At 42.2% G+C, this 13,294-nt stretch overlaps 1 protein-coding gene across 10 annotated transcripts in view; it reads left to right on the top strand.

Moving 5' to 3' along the window:
- Nucleotides 1-12,935, top strand: part of bptf (bromodomain PHD finger transcription factor) — a 41,338-nt gene extending 28,403 nt beyond the window's left edge. For 4 of the 10 annotated variants that reach the window (XM_037544725.1, XM_017705669.2, XM_037544724.1 and 1 more), the window contains 14 exons: nucleotides 34-204; nucleotides 759-895; nucleotides 1,508-1,637; nucleotides 1,833-2,050; nucleotides 2,276-2,549; nucleotides 2,997-4,009; nucleotides 4,725-4,807; nucleotides 4,913-5,138; nucleotides 5,817-6,106; nucleotides 6,245-6,418; nucleotides 6,798-6,990; nucleotides 7,513-7,597; nucleotides 8,949-9,135; nucleotides 12,569-12,935. In XM_037544725.1, coding sequence (XP_037400622.1) covers nucleotides 34-204; nucleotides 759-895; nucleotides 1,508-1,637; nucleotides 1,833-2,050; nucleotides 2,276-2,549; nucleotides 2,997-4,009; nucleotides 4,725-4,807; nucleotides 4,913-5,138; nucleotides 5,817-6,106; nucleotides 6,245-6,418; nucleotides 6,798-6,990; nucleotides 7,513-7,597; nucleotides 8,949-9,135; nucleotides 12,569-12,605 — 3,218 coding nt within the window. In that variant the 3' untranslated portion in view covers nucleotides 12,606-12,935. Of the gene's footprint in view, nucleotides 1-33; nucleotides 205-758; nucleotides 896-1,507; nucleotides 1,638-1,832; nucleotides 2,051-2,275; nucleotides 2,550-2,996; nucleotides 4,010-4,724; nucleotides 4,808-4,912; nucleotides 5,139-5,816; nucleotides 6,107-6,244; nucleotides 6,419-6,797; nucleotides 6,991-7,512; nucleotides 7,598-8,948; nucleotides 9,136-10,516; nucleotides 11,217-12,568 lie in introns of those variants that run through there. The other 6 variants (XM_037544726.1, XM_017705667.2, XM_017705671.2 and 3 more) reach the window with 4 other exon arrangements.
- The last annotated feature ends 359 nt before the right edge of the window (nucleotides 12,936-13,294 follow it).

Genomic DNA, 13,294 nt, shown 5'->3' with positions numbered 1-13,294 from the left:
CATGGTGATCACCGGCAATCGTGTATGTTGCAGCCTCCACAACTTCTGTTACCACGGTAGCAGCAAGTAGCATCAGCACGTCTGGGCAAACGTTCCAGATCGCTGCTGCCCCGGGCTCGAAGGCCGGCAATGTCCTCACCGCCAAACTGCCTCTGCCGGCCAACAGCAAGATAGTCACAGTGAACGTGCCAACCACCCAAGGAGGTAGGGCAGGCCTCGGTCCGCTCTGGCATGCTTTCTATGACTAGGCCTGCCCCCACACAAAGAGAGCCACCCTACCATGAGCTGTCAACAAAGGCTTTTTGCTAGAGGTTTTAATGAATAAAGGCTGCGGTCTTGATGGTTTTTTTTTTTTTTTTTTTTTTTTTGGTGTTTTTTTTTTTTTTTTTTTTTTTTTTTTTTTTTTAAACTCTTCAGTTGAGAGTCCTACTGTGCTTCCCAACAGTGCTGTATTATATTCATGACAGAAAGGCAAAGTGTGTAACTTTTAAATGCTCTCTCTTATAGATCTAGCCATGTTTGTTTGAGTCTGCTTGTTGGAGAATGTTAGTTATGCATTTTAACTGAAATTTGTGGTGCAGTGAATTCACATGACATGAAAACTTGAGATAAAAAGCAAACAAGAACTCTTACCTAGAATTCAGTTGCTGGTTGTCATTGCTTTCTTTGGAGACAGTTTGCATTTTAACCCCAGCTTTTCAACATATAATTGATGACTCTGAGTTCAGGTGGAACCTGACGGTTGTCTGTCTTTGCAGGTGTGGTCCAGGTACAGCAGAAGGTAGTGGGCATCATTCCATCCAGCACAGCAGGCACTGCCCAGTCCTTTTCTTCATTCCAGCCACGTTCAGCCAGCATCAACATCCGGCCCAATACCACCACCTCCACGCAGCAGGTGTGGCTTTTGATCCACTCTATGCAGTAAATCCTTAATATGTCGATGCAATCTCCCAAATTAATTTGATTTGTTTTACTCCAAAAATACTATATCCTAGTATTTTACTAAATAAGAAAGTAGCTGTAGAGTCGAGATAGCGGCATTCAGGCGTTTAAATTGATTGTTTTAAGCAAAATGTTTCAACCTTGCCTCATTAGTAACCAGTCAGACAAGACATAGTAGTCTCAAGAACACATAGACATAGAAAATTGTTTCTTTTAGTTTTGGATAAGTTACAAGACCAAAGTAGTTTATAATTCCCAGAAGCCTCTACCCCAGTTATCACATGCAGTATGACGTATTGTTATCTTCACAAACAGACCACTTATGACAAAATTCTGACTTCCAGAAGCCACTACTACTAATTTATCTATACAACACTCCTACCTCCCCCTTTTCACCAAATTATTGCTTTAATCTTTGACAAACGCTATATGACGCTACACGTTTCTGTATTTTGTTCCTCCTTTGTGTGAAAACATTACTGCGAGAAACTAAACTGAATGAATATAGCAAAACTAATATTGTGATGTTTTTTTTTTTTGTTTGTTTTTTTTTTCCCCCTCTTAGGTTACAACGACTGGAGCCCCTCTCCGGCCCGGGATGACAGTGGTTCGTTCCCCTCTTCAGCAGGCCACAGCTTTAAGCAAGACCATCATCCGCACCCCCCTAACGGTTCAACAAGGTATTCTTCCTGCAAGTAGGTCTTGTCTGTCTTTAGTTAAGTACTGCATGCTAGACTTCAACACCTGCATGCTCATTCGGACGTTCTTCGTAAGCCCTTAACACTATTTGTTACTGCATTCTTCAGACCAGTGAAAACTGTGCTCCAGGACTGGAGTTGGGAAACACTGATGTTTCTGTTACAGATTTCCCCTTTTAAATTATCTTCCAGGTCAGGGCCAGCAAGTGGTCACTCAGATCATCCGTGGAACACCCGTATCCAAAGCTGTGACTAGCAGCAGCCCAGTACAGGCTGGCGTAGGCACTCCCCCTAGGCCTTCCACCCCAGGCCAGCCACAGACCCCCCAGACACCCACTGGTGCCCGGCCACAACAGGGCCAAGTTAAACTCACTCTGGCTCAGCTCACACAACTCACACAGGGTGCTCAGGTTTGTCCATTCTTCTCCACTGTTAGTTTAAGGATGACTACTTGCTGTGGCTGGTTTAGCTGTTTTTCTGTGAACATTAACTCTTCCATCTTCCAGCTCTGCTTTTCTTTTTGAAACTTTGTCTATGAAGCTTCCAGTTAAAGTATGGAGAAGGTTAGCATCCTAATTGTTTTCTTTGTCATCTAACTCTGCATTCACATTTGGTCTTTCTTTATCTTTGTGAAGGGAGGGAATCCAGGTTTGACTGTAGTGATCCAGGGCCAGGGCCAGACCACTGGCCAGCTCCAAGTCATCCCACAAGGGGTGACTGTGATACCAGGTCCTGGGCAGCAGCTCATGCAGGCAGCCATGCCAAACGGCCAGGTCCAGCGTTTCCTCTTCACCCCCATGCCCCCTGCACCAGCTCCTGCAGCCCCTGCCATATCCACGCCCAGTACCTCTGCCACCCCAGTTACCACTACTACCACCACTACCACACCTACAATGCCCACACATCCAGGTAGGATGTTCTTGAGTCTAAAAACCCTGTATGAAAATTGGTTCTCTACATATTTTATAGTAAGGGAATAGACTAGTGGTGGGGTAAAATATGGTCATCAGCCCCCCTTCTGGAGATTTACTTTATTTTGGGTTTAGTTCCATATTGTGCTCCCCTTCTCAGTTATTGCTAATACACCTGATCTAGCCGATCAAAGACATCTAAAAACTTTCATTAGCTGGAGCAGTTGTGGCAGATGATGGTTCAGAATAGATTCCACAGATAATCTTGGTAGATCTTCAGAACCAGGTTGGATGACCACTGATTTAAGTCAAAGTGTTCCAGATTAGAATGTGTGCCATTTTGCAATGATGGAGTGACCACTGCTAGTTTATGGATGACTATTGATGACAGAATTGCATAGCCTGCATGAATTACAAATGGTTTGTATGTCTCTGTCTTCTCCAGTGAGGCAAACTGCAGCACAAGCCCAACCTCCTGTCCAACCATCCAACCTTCCATCGTCTCCGCCCTCTCTCCCTACACCCCAACCTGTCCAGCATCCAGTCACCCCAGCCCAAACCCCAACACCTGCTTCTCCACTCCAGACACCTCAAACCCATATTTCTTCACCTCAGCCCCAAATTCCTCAGCTGCAGCCACAGCCCCAAATTCCTCAGCTGCAGCCACAGCCCCAAATTCCTCAGCTGCAGCCACAGCCTCAAATTCCTCAGCTGCAGCCACAGCCTCAAATACAACCCCAACCACAAATTCAACCCCAACTTCAAATACAGCCCCAGCCACAAGTTCAAAGTCCACCTCAGCTCCAATCCCAAGTCCAGTTACAACCCCAGCTTCAACCACAGCCCCAAATTCAGCCTCAACCTCAGACACAACCACTGCCACAGCCTCCACCCCAAACTCAACCTCTGCCACAGCCCCAACTTCAGCTACAGACCCAACCTCAACTTCAGCATCAGCCTCAACCTCACCTACCTGCTCAATCCCCTGTACAGCAGTCTCCTCCCTTATCTGTCTCTCATGTCGCCCAGGTTGCCTCCCCTCCAACACAGGTAGCCTCCATTGCTGTAGCCCCACAGGTGACCCAGACCACAGTAACGCAAGTTCGGCCTCAGATCCAGCTCCCCGCCCAGCTCCTCAGCGTGCCAGGTCTCCAGCAGCAGGTCCTCTCCCACATCCAGAACCAGGTAGCGGCCCAGCTCCAGGCCCAGGCCCAGCAGGGCACCCTTCCCCAGCAGATCAAGCTGCAGCTCCCCATCCAGATCCAGCAGCAGGGCGGAGGACAGGTACAGACGCATCAGATACAGAATGTGGTAACCATCCAGACAGCCAGTGTACAGGAGCAGCTCCAGCGCATTCAGCAGCTACGAGACCAGCAACAGAAGAAGAAGCAGCAGCAGGAGGCTAAGAAAGAGCATACTCAACAGGCCACCAGCCAGAGCGACATGCTGCAGAAACAGGTACAGAGTAGCCTTGGAAAAATAAACTTAGATTTATCTTCAGTCAGGCTGAAAGGACTTAACATGAATGTGTAACCCTACATTAGGGTTAGATAAATATATCTTGAAAAGCTGGATTTTTTATTTATTTATTTTATTTGGCCATTTGCCATGGTGGAAATGCAACCAACAGAGATACCTGCATTAATCATTGAGAGTGCATACATGCATTTAATAATCTGATCATAATCAGATTTCTGCAGTTAACCGATTATTCAAATGGTCATGTAAACACCATCCTTCGATCTAGAAATCCGATTAAGAAATCTGTTAAAGAGAGCTGGATTTTAGCTCAGTAATCAGGAAAGAAGAGTCACGTCTTCTATAAATTTATTGGCTGGTTGCAAAGCAGAATCTGATTGCTGCCTGACTCATGTAGACCTGGAGTTTCTGTTATCTGATTATTCAAGAGTATGTACGCTTGTTGATCGGATTACTGACAAAATTTGATTTTCTGCGGTTTTTGTATTATTAATTGCATGTAAATGCACTCATTGTGATCCTATAACCCGGCCCTATTGAATCTTGCCTTGATAAAATGCAGATTGAAGGAATGATTGTGTTATATGCATGATAGCAACTTCTTGACATTTTAAAGTACATTAATTCCAACAATATAGCCTCATTTACATTTATTGTTTGTTTAAGCTGCATTGGGGTTTCTGTGCCTGTTTAGGTGGTGATGAAGCAGAATGCAGTCATAGAGCACTTAAAGCAGAAGAAAACCATGACTCCTGCAGAAAGGGAGGAGAACCAGAGGTAAGAACAGTACTGTACTGACACCACTTCAATATCAAGACCTTAATGAATTGGTTACACCGGACAAAGAACATATCTTATTGTTTCCCTGTTATTTTTGTGCAGAATGATCGTGTGTAACCAGGTGATGAAGTTCATCCTGGATAAGATCGACAAGGATGAGAAGCAGGCAGCTAAAAAGAAGAAGAGAGAGGAGTCTGTGGAGCAGAAGCGCAGCAAACAGAATGCCAGCAAGCTCTCAGCTCTGCTCTTCAAACACAAGGAGCAGCTCAAAGCTGAGATCCTGAAGAAGAGGGCATTGCTGGATAAGGAGCTACAGGTAGAAGTACAGGTGAGAGCTTTAGTGTTACCAAAGTTTGTCCTTTTTGAAATTTAAAATCAAAGTAGTTGTTGAGCCAAAAAAAAGTCACATTTGCAACTTTCACTTACGCCCAAGTCATGGAAGCTCATCAGACATGCTGCATACATAAATCACACACCTCCCTCAGACTGTGGAGTGGTTAAGGAACCTCCAAATAGACGTGATGTGTTTTCTGACACTGTATGACATACTGTTATGTACATTAACAGACAATCCTATGAACAAAACAAAGCTTTCTTGGCTGATCAGCTAACTTTGGGACACTGAAAATTGCTGACTTTTTGCCCCCCCCACCCCACAGTACCATTTAATTTATAAATTAAGTATCAGAAGTATTACGAAGTATTACAAATTAGTATATTATTGTTAGCTTTACACTTTTCTGAAGAGGTAAAGAGCTACAATCTGTTAGCATACAGAACTGTTAGGTGAAATATCCCAAAAAAAAAGTAATTGACATTAATTAACTTAGTTTAGTTCTCAGACCAGCTCTTATTTACAGCAGAAACAACTATGAAGTCACAGCACTTTTCCTCGAGTCAAAATGTAAACAGTAAGGGAACAGTTAACAGCGATGCGCATCAGAATCAGATTGTGAAGGAACTTGTCTGTAAACTCCACTCACTCTGGCTCTCCCCTCCCATTCAGGAGGAGTTGAGGAAGGATCTGAGCAAGTTGAGAAGAGAGAAAGAGAAGGCTCAGGCTGCAGCCTCTCAGGCAGCTGCTGCAGCCGCCAGTGCCCAGGCAGCTGCCCACGCTGCGGCCACCGCCGCTCCAGTCGCCTCCTCAGCCTCCAGCCACAAACGCAAACGAGATGAAGACCGTGATGGAACCTCCTCGAAGAGCAAGAAGAAGAAGATGATCTCCACGTCCTCAAAGGACAACAAAAGAGATACCAAGTTGTACTGTGTATGCAAAACGCCCTACGACGAATCCAAGTAAGTGCCTTAAGATTACTTCAGAGAAGGACCTAATGGTGATTATTTTAGTATGAAGTGAAGAACCCTCAGATGTCCTGTTCCTCAGATAATACTGTTGTCATTCGTCATTGATGGCTTTGCATGACATTGTTGCAGGTTTTATATCGGTTGCGATCTCTGCTCAAACTGGTATCACGGTGAATGTGTGGGCATCACGGAGAAGGAGGCAAAGAAGATGGACGACTATATTTGCACAGAGTGTAAAAGAGCACAGGAGGGCACCTCAGAGGAGCTCTACTGTATCTGCAGAACGCCTTATGACGAGTCCCAGTATGTGATCTTTCCTTTTCCTTTATTGCCTTTACACAAACACAAAGATAAAAAGAATTAAATAATATTTAATAATACAGCTTATAACATTCTTGGATCTAGGATCTCAGAGAGAGGTGCAGAAATCGGTAAAAAAAAAAAAAAGATGAAAAGGAATTACCCAAGTAGAATAAACATGAAATGGAATAAAAATAAGGTTCTTAGGTGTTTTTAAAGTTAGCTTTTTAAAGGTAAAGTGAAATAACAATAGAGTAAAAACATGAAGGCTAATAAACTTTCTTTGTAAGCTGCTGTTCTGTTCAGAAAATCTAAAAGCACAGTGGAACTGCCTTTATCTTATTTTTGAGACTAAAACATGCCTCTGCTCTTGTGTGAGTAGGTTTTACATTGGCTGCGACCGTTGCCAGAACTGGTACCATGGGCGCTGTGTGGGCATTCTGCAGAGCGAGGCCACTCATATCGACGAGTACGTATGCCCACAGTGTCAGTCTACGGAAGAGGCCATGACGGTCTTGACGCCGCTCACAGACAAAGACTATGAGGGCTTAAAGCGAATCCTCCGCTCCTTACAGGTGATTGTCCGTAGGAAATGAAGGGGATTTTCATCAGTTTCTCCGTTGCTGTGAAATTCCAATCACTGAGATAACCAAAGTAATTCATAGTGGTGAAATGTGAAGGTGTATTGTAGAGACATTTTGACTGTTGATTTCTTTGCGGTGGTGGTGATGGGAACCACAGAGTTGTGATGTCTGCAATGCAAATATAGTCATTTTACTTATGACCCAGAATTACTATTGAGCCTTCATGTGTCTCCTGAGTTTTATATGTAATACAATAAAATGGTAAACCTGGAATAAGGACTTTTTTGAACATGCTGTACGTACCTCTTCCCCATAAATGGGTTTAAATGTTTTAGGCCAAAAGCTTCTCAGCGTCATGAAAGTTTAATTAAATTATTTCACATTAAGCCACTGAATGCTGTTTAATTATTGGGGGACCAAAAAAAAAAAAAACAGTGAAATTTTACTTTTAATACGTGGACTATGATGTGTAGTTGTATATGGTGAGTGTAAATGATCTTGTGTTTCTACTAGGCCCATAAGATGGCATGGCCGTTCCTGGAACCAGTAGATCCTAACGATGCTCCAGATTACTATGGGGTCATAAAGGAACCAATGGGTAAGTGCATACTTGATCAACTGAATTAATTATTATTTGGACATGGTTAGTTTTACGTGGGAAAGTGGGGTAATATTTTACCACGATGTCAGTGATGCTTATGAAAAGAGATGAGGGTGGCTGCTGGATTTATATACTGTAGTCACACAAACATAATTAGAAAGTAGAAAACATGAGCTTGGAAATTTACAGTCAACACTGCTGCATAAATTCAAACCCTTTTGCCATGTTTCAGTGTCAAGTGTTGTAACTTGTAGTACAAAATAAATGGGTTCAGTTTTGAATCACTAGTAAATGCTTCTAAGAGTGTTTCCATACTTTAGAAAAACTGTGAAAACCTCTTTTCTACAGGATATGATGGAATTTTTAGTCTTGACCTGGGGTTATTTCCATGTTTTTTGTGATTGAAAAAGGGTAAATCACTAGATTTTTCACTGATGCAGAAGCACACACACACACGCGCGCACACACACACACACACACTTTCAAAGCCGCTTCTCCCTCAGGGTCACAGGGCAGGAGCACATAGTCTGTAAAAAAAAAAAAAAAATACTAACATGGCCGATTAAAGATGTGACTAAAATTTCTCAAACACTGGTAATAATTATGCTACCGCACCTGAATATGTCAAACTAATCTCGTTTGAGTAGTACGTTCAACAGTATAATTTATACCAGTGTCCATTAGTGATGGTACAGTATGATCATCCATAAGTAATTTGACTTGAAGGCCATTTTTATTGTTTTGATTCCAGCACAAAGTCCAAAATATAAGCTGTAGTTCAAGGGAACTTGTGTCTTTATTGGTAAAACCATATAGGCAACCCTGGTAAACGAGGGCTGTGAATCAAAATGAACTGGACAAATAAACAAACTACAAATTTATTTAAATGTTTTCTGCTTTCCTGCTAATTGTTCTTTGCAAATTTGTAGTGTGCAGCTGCTTGAGGTCTGCAACCCACAGACGTCACTTAATCCAGTGTAGGTTTCCTGGTGATGTTCTGCCAGGCCTGTAATGCAGTCGATTTCAGTGCCTGCTTATTTTGAGGGCTGCTTGTTTTCAGTTTTGTCTCTAGTACACCAAACACATGTTCATTGGGGTTCAGGTCAGAGTTATAGGCTTGGCTAGTCAAGAATGTTACTTTTGGCTTTTGAAAACTCCTCGTTACTTTAGTGGTACGTTTTGGGTCTTTGTCCTACTGCAAGGTCAAGTCACCCCGAACTTTTAAAATGTTTAGTTGGCTCTGAACAGTTACTCATGGAGGGTATGCACTACCTAGAGAACATTTATCTCTTCTTTCCTGTTCCAATATATTTTTTTCTCTTTTTATTTTCCCGTGTGTTCCCTGCAGACCTGTCTACAATAGAGCAGAGGATACAGAAGAGATTTTACAGCAAGCTAACAGAGTTTGTAGCGGACATGACCAAAATTTTCGACAACTGCCGCTACTACAACCCCAGTGACTCACCTTTTTACCAGTGCGCCGAGTTCTTGGAATCCTTCTTTGTACAGAAGCTCAAAGCTTTCAAAGCAAGCAGGTAAGGCTGGCTCCTGGTGGACTGCTGAATTTTTGAAGGACGTTCATTGTGAGTTTGTGAAGAAAGAAGAAATCCCATTCGGTGCTCTTATTTTTACTCGAAAGGCAGTTGTTTGTACTGCGTGTTCTTATTTATTTTTTTATGGTGATGTTTTTAAAACCATGGCATTCAGAAAGAAAATGATACTTTGTGATTTTCATTTGCAGACCAAGGCACATATTCACAAAACATCTTTGATTCATGTCATCATTAGAATATTGGATTTTATAAGCGATTTTAGCCTTAAAGGAATAGTTTGGCAAAAAGAAACAGACGTTAAGGAATTTTCCCCTTTACCCCAAATGTAGTCATTTGGCCAAGACGGGCATGTCAAACTGGGGAACTTCTAGGCCAAAGTGCTAGAAGAGCATTTACCCTCATCTAATGCTCTGAATTCAGTTCACGAAGGCCTTGCTTTGCTGATGAGCTGAATCAGGTGTGGTTAATGGGGCAGTGTGCTGAATTGTGTACTGTTTTGGTCCACGAGGACAAGATCTTGATTTGTGAGCCAAGATATGGTTGTCTAGTTTTGCGTTGGATTGGTGAGGTTAATGTCACTAACAGCTAATGGAAGCTTAAACCCCATCAGTTAACACTGTGCAAGCTGCAAGCCCTGAATCATCCCACACTTGCCCCAAACTGCGTTAAGTGAGCTCAAATACACTTGATTATGTGGTTTCTGTCCCTGTGCGAGTTTAAGTAAGTTTAAGACTTAAAGTTGGTATGTGATTGGTTCCTAGGCACCTCACAGATGTAAAAATATAATGTATGATAGAAAAGCTCAATTTCTACACACTGAAATTGCTAAAATGACTTTACTATCACCAAAAGAGGCAAGCACCCAGCCTAACACCTCTGGAGGTGTGTTTTTTTTGTTTGTTTGTTTGTTTGTTTTGTTTTGTTTTGTTTTTTGTGGTGGTGGTTAACAACTTGATGATGGATTCGAGTGATTTATTTAGGAGCCACCTTGCACAAAGCTGACTGTTTAAGTACCCGTTACTTGTTGGCTGCACCAGCCTTGCAGCTCCAGTGCAGAAGTGAAGAGGCAAACTTGTCTCGACTGAACAACTGATCAGCTGCCTTTTGAATAAAAGGGAATTGAGGGATTTATCCGCCACTCTTTGGGAAGTTGGGAATATGGGCCCTGTTCTCTAGCCACCCTCAGGGTCGCTTACTAATTTCATCTGCGTCTGTCGGCCGGCTTGTGATAGCATCTGCTTACGTGTAGTGTAGTGTGTTTTAGCTTTGTTAGCAGTGTCCTGTGTTTGCATGCTTTTTCATCCACCTCAGTTTGGTTTGTGCTTCTTGCATGTCATTCACTCCACCCGTTCTTCTCTTGCAGATTGTGATGTCATGAGTCTGACGTATAGCTGGAATCTTTGCTGGAGGGGTGGAGTTTTCTCTTTTATAGAATCATGGAACTCGCTGTTTCATGAACTGCTGAAACTCCCCGTGATTTTACTTCTAAGCCAATTGACTAACTGTGCTCCTGAAGACCTCAGGAGAGAAAACACACTTTAAAAGCCAAAAATCCAGACAGGCCTTCACTGACAATCACATTATGGCAGCCATGTGGTTAACTGATGCATACAGAGTAATCAAGGGACATGTCTCAGTGGACACATGCACACACATTCTTTTTTTTTTTTTTTTCCTTTTTTGAAGCCTGTTTTTAATGTTAACATAAGTACTTGTGGTCAAGAGCATCAAGATGGAAATTTAGCGTTTTGTTTACTGGTTTAAAGATATTTGTATTTGCCCAACCACAACTTGTGTTTTTGCTCAGATATGTTTACCCTGGCACTAATACGATGTTGTGTATATTTTATTGTAATATATATATTGAATTATGTGTCATTTGGCTCTTAGCCAGCCTTACCGGTTCACTCATTTTTGATCAAGTGTCCATTTGGAACACTTGTGCTCTTACAGATGAAACTAGCTTTAACACAGTGCTCAGTACTCATCTGCAACGTAGATCGGTCTAACAGTAATAAAAAAAAGTATATATATGTATGTATTAAAGTGTCTTGTGCTTTTAATATGGTTTTAAATCCTTTTGTGAAGGATTTTTCATTATGACCGTGGTGATTTTCTGAAAGAGAATTGGAGACTTTACTTTGTTTAATGCAGTTCAGTCACTATTTTAGTGACATTTCCTTTAGATTTGGTGACTAAAGCACCAATTGAACCATCCACAAATGTGTTTGTGGCAACTGTTGCAATGTTGGACAAGCGTTACAAAATGTTAGCAAAAATCCCGTTCAGCCTAATGGATTTAGGCTTGAGTTCAGGTTTGCCACATGGCCATGATTTTCCAGCTGAGCTGAACTGTTGTAGCTTATCGAAAACCTATACCTGATATATCCCGACAGTGTCCTCTTTAACATGCCTACAAAAAATGAACATAATTTCAGATTTACTGATTCTTTTTTTCATCTTTCTGCATAACTCCATCATTTGCGATGTAAGCAAAGCTTTTGATGTGAAATAGTGACTGTTTTTACAGTGGTGTTGGCACCAGGGGCTGAAATGTCTGCAACATTCATTTACTGTCCGAAGACACTTGTCTTTGAGTTTTTATGTGTAATGTTTATAAAGTAATGGTAAATCTGAAATGATATTTTCTTAGGGGACTGTTTTGCCTCATGACAGCCTGCATGTACCCCTTCTCCATGAGTGCATTAAACAACAAAATAAATAAATAAATAAATAATAGGGTCTCAGGTCTTAAACAGTGTATTTGTAACTAATTTGCAGTGATGTAGCTTTTAGAGATATTTAGCACTTCAGACGTCTGGTTCCCATCACCACCACTTTGAATGAATTTTGGAAAGTTTCTCTAAAATATCAAACCACCCTGATTGACTTTCATCTGAAGGATTTAAGCAGAAAGGTTTAAAAAAAAAATGGGTTGCATTTCCGTTTAGTACATAAGTAACATTGTTTAAATTTCAGGACGCTCCTGTTTCTCAGTAAACCGAAGGGGATTTCTGCCTGCCTTCTGTAAAGTTGGTTCAACCTTGCAACTGTTAGAAAAGAACATGTTTATAGGTTGAGCATACTTGAGTCGTTGAAAAAGTTGTTTGGGCATTTTGATTTCTTTCGCAAACCTTTTTGTCTCTGAGCTGCAGAAAAGGGCAAACATCTAGGAACACCAGTAAATGACTGAAAGGCATTCCCTGCAGTTTATGCCACCATGGCTGCCATGTCCACTCCCATTCCTGTAGCACCCTTCCGGCATCATGTGCGCACGCGCCCCCCCCCCCCCCCCCCCCCCCCCCCCCTCCGTTTCATTTCATTTGTCTCGTGTACTTGTGTGTCGCTACTGTTCAATAAAAACATCAAAGGGCTCTAAACTTCACTTCAGTTTGCTCTCTTTTGTATTCTGTAGGTCTCATAACAACAAACTACAGTCTTCAGCCTCATAGAATACAACCACATGCAGTGCTAACACTCGCCCAAAAGGAGTTTTTGTTTTGTTTTGAGGGGAGTTGTGGGGGAATGGGGAGATCTTTTGGACAGTCGACCCACAAGATGGACCCATCTTCTCGGAAGCCCTACGCTTTCTCCATTTTTCTCTCTCTCCTTCAACCGATGGTTCTTCCCCTGTCGACCAGCATCGAACAGAACCACAGTGTTCAAAGGACGTTCTCTTTGAGCTGCCCAGCTCTCTGACTAAGGAAGAATTACATTGCGCATTTTGTAACGATTGTTACCTCAAAGCAGTGACTTTTGAATGAGATGCCCTTTTAACCCCCCCCCCCCCCCCCCCCCCTTTTTTTTTTTTTTTTTTTTTTTTTTTTTTTTTTGAAAAATCAAGTTTGCATAATTCAGGTCTACCAATGTCTCTTTTTTTTCATAAAATTAACATCTTTTCACACGATGTACAAGGAAGAACACGAACATGGACGCTGGACACCTCCAACTGTGTTTGTGAAACAGTTGGGGTGGGGGGTGGGGGGGTGGGTCGGGGTACAGGAGGCCTAACTGAGTAGCGTGCCGTACTAATGCAGTAAGGAGGCGTGACTGAAACAGCTAAAACCAAGATGCGTCGGAAGGCATTCTGTTTGTATGTCTCTTCTTTTTTCTTTCTTTCCTTTTTTTGTATTACAGCTGA

The sequence above is a fragment of the Pygocentrus nattereri genome, chromosome 14 (assembly GCF_015220715.1).
Source record: "Pygocentrus nattereri isolate fPygNat1 chromosome 14, fPygNat1.pri, whole genome shotgun sequence".
NCBI lineage: Eukaryota > Metazoa > Chordata > Actinopteri > Characiformes > Serrasalmidae > Pygocentrus > Pygocentrus nattereri.
Note: the sequence above shows the minus strand (reverse complement) of the source record. Positions and strands in the feature narration are given on the sequence as shown.